At 40.3% G+C, this 1,724-nt stretch overlaps 1 protein-coding gene across 1 annotated transcript; it reads right to left on the bottom strand.

The window, feature by feature from the left end:
• Positions 1-799: 799 nt before the first annotated feature.
• SARC_15004 (hypothetical protein) lies at positions 800-1,378 on the bottom strand (the record flags this gene model as incomplete). The annotated part of the gene is made up of 2 exons (XM_014290864.1): positions 800-927; positions 1,265-1,378. Coding segments are annotated over 2 exons (242 nt in total), but the record flags the coding sequence as incomplete, so codon positions are not given.
• Between the last annotated feature and the right edge of the window lie 346 nt (positions 1,379-1,724).

Here is a 1,724-nt window from a genome sequence, read left to right as displayed (position 1 = left end):
TACACACACACACTATACATATGTATATATATATATATATATATATATGTATGTATATATATATACATGCACATGCACACACACACACATATATATATATATATGTATATATATATATATATATATGTATGTATATATATATATGCATGCACATGCACATGCACACACACACATATATATATATACATAGTAGATGCGACTCGAGTACACTTGGATCAGCACATATGCACGAGCGTCGCAGAAACATGGAACATACAATTCAAATCGCAACCAGAAAACAGAAGAAGACTGAGATTTTTGCAGGATGCATATAGTGATTCGCACATGCAAAATTTGCACGAATGAATGTGGAGGTATACACATATGCATGAGGATCCGAATTACACCTGTAATGTATACCAGTAATACATGTTAACAGTAGTATACACGCGAAACGATACTGTGATTATGCGAAAAATGCCTTCAAATCTCGCATATACGCCAGTAAGTACTAGGTAGTCTCCTGCGTAACCAAGGCAATCAGAGTCGCATTCAACCCCACAGCAAGTCACATTGGTGACACTGCACGTTAAAAAGCGATACCCCACTCGAGTTTACGAAGGCCACAGATTCTCACACTTGTGATGAGAAAAGCATAAGAAATAAGTGTACCACACCAAAGTGGGAGGTGAAAGATGATAAGGTGAATGGAAACAAGAAGCACACATCCACACACATCCACACACACACACATATATATATATATTCATACATACATACATACATACATGTACACATGCATATATACATATATCGAGTATCACATACGCGTAACTAAGGTTGCGACTGCTGTGGCCCCACTCTTGACGTTGAGCATTTGTTTGTCGTCTCTCATTTTCTCATCCAGGCCTAGAAAGGACTTCTTTAATGCAGCATGATAGTCTCCATCTAGTAAATGGTGATTGGCAGGGGCTCAGGTTAAGCAGATGCTCCTTTACAAATCCTCTGTGTTCGATTGTTATTATTTCGCGATGCTGATAACTTATACCACAAGCGAGCATATAAAGCTCAACCCTGTAGGCATACGAACATATCAGATAAGTGATACGAGCCCAAATACACTCAAGAACAACACAACGCATGTTACGCGATGTTGATAACTTATACCAAAAGCGAGCATAGAGCTCAACTCTGTAGGCATACGAACATATCAGATAAGTGATACGAGCCCATATACACTCAAGAACAACACAACGCATGCACATACAAGACTCCAACGTCTTACCTTTGTATTCCGAGCTATTCAGCAGCAGCTCATGCAGATGTATCCCAGCGTACTTGGCCACGCGGTCACCTCCATGGCCATCGTAAACGGCGAAGAATGCTCTGTCCGATACCCCTGTAGTATATAATTGTACCAAGCGTGGTTATAACCAGTGTTCTTGGACTCAGTTACTAACCTTCCGCTACGTAAGTGTGTCAGTGTTTCATCAGTGGGATACTGATCTTTCACCATATGCAGCTCACTTGTATATCGGTCACTGTGTACAGATCATGAAAATCTCAAAAGCCACGCCAGATATGCCTGGCTTCATGGGCAATGGAAAACTTGTAGTAGAGTTTCGATGTTCAGAAATAAGTTTGACAAGTCAATTGCGCAGACAAAACAAATCGACACTGAACTCATCTCCTGACAATATGAAGCACTTAAGAGGAAAGAACATCGGGACAACAGACAATCACCC

Source organism: Sphaeroforma arctica, assembly GCF_001186125.1.
Source record: "Sphaeroforma arctica JP610 unplaced genomic scaffold supercont1.5455, whole genome shotgun sequence".
Classification (NCBI taxonomy): Eukaryota; class Ichthyosporea; order Ichthyophonida; genus Sphaeroforma; species Sphaeroforma arctica.
Note: the sequence above shows the minus strand (reverse complement) of the source record. Positions and strands in the feature narration are given on the sequence as shown.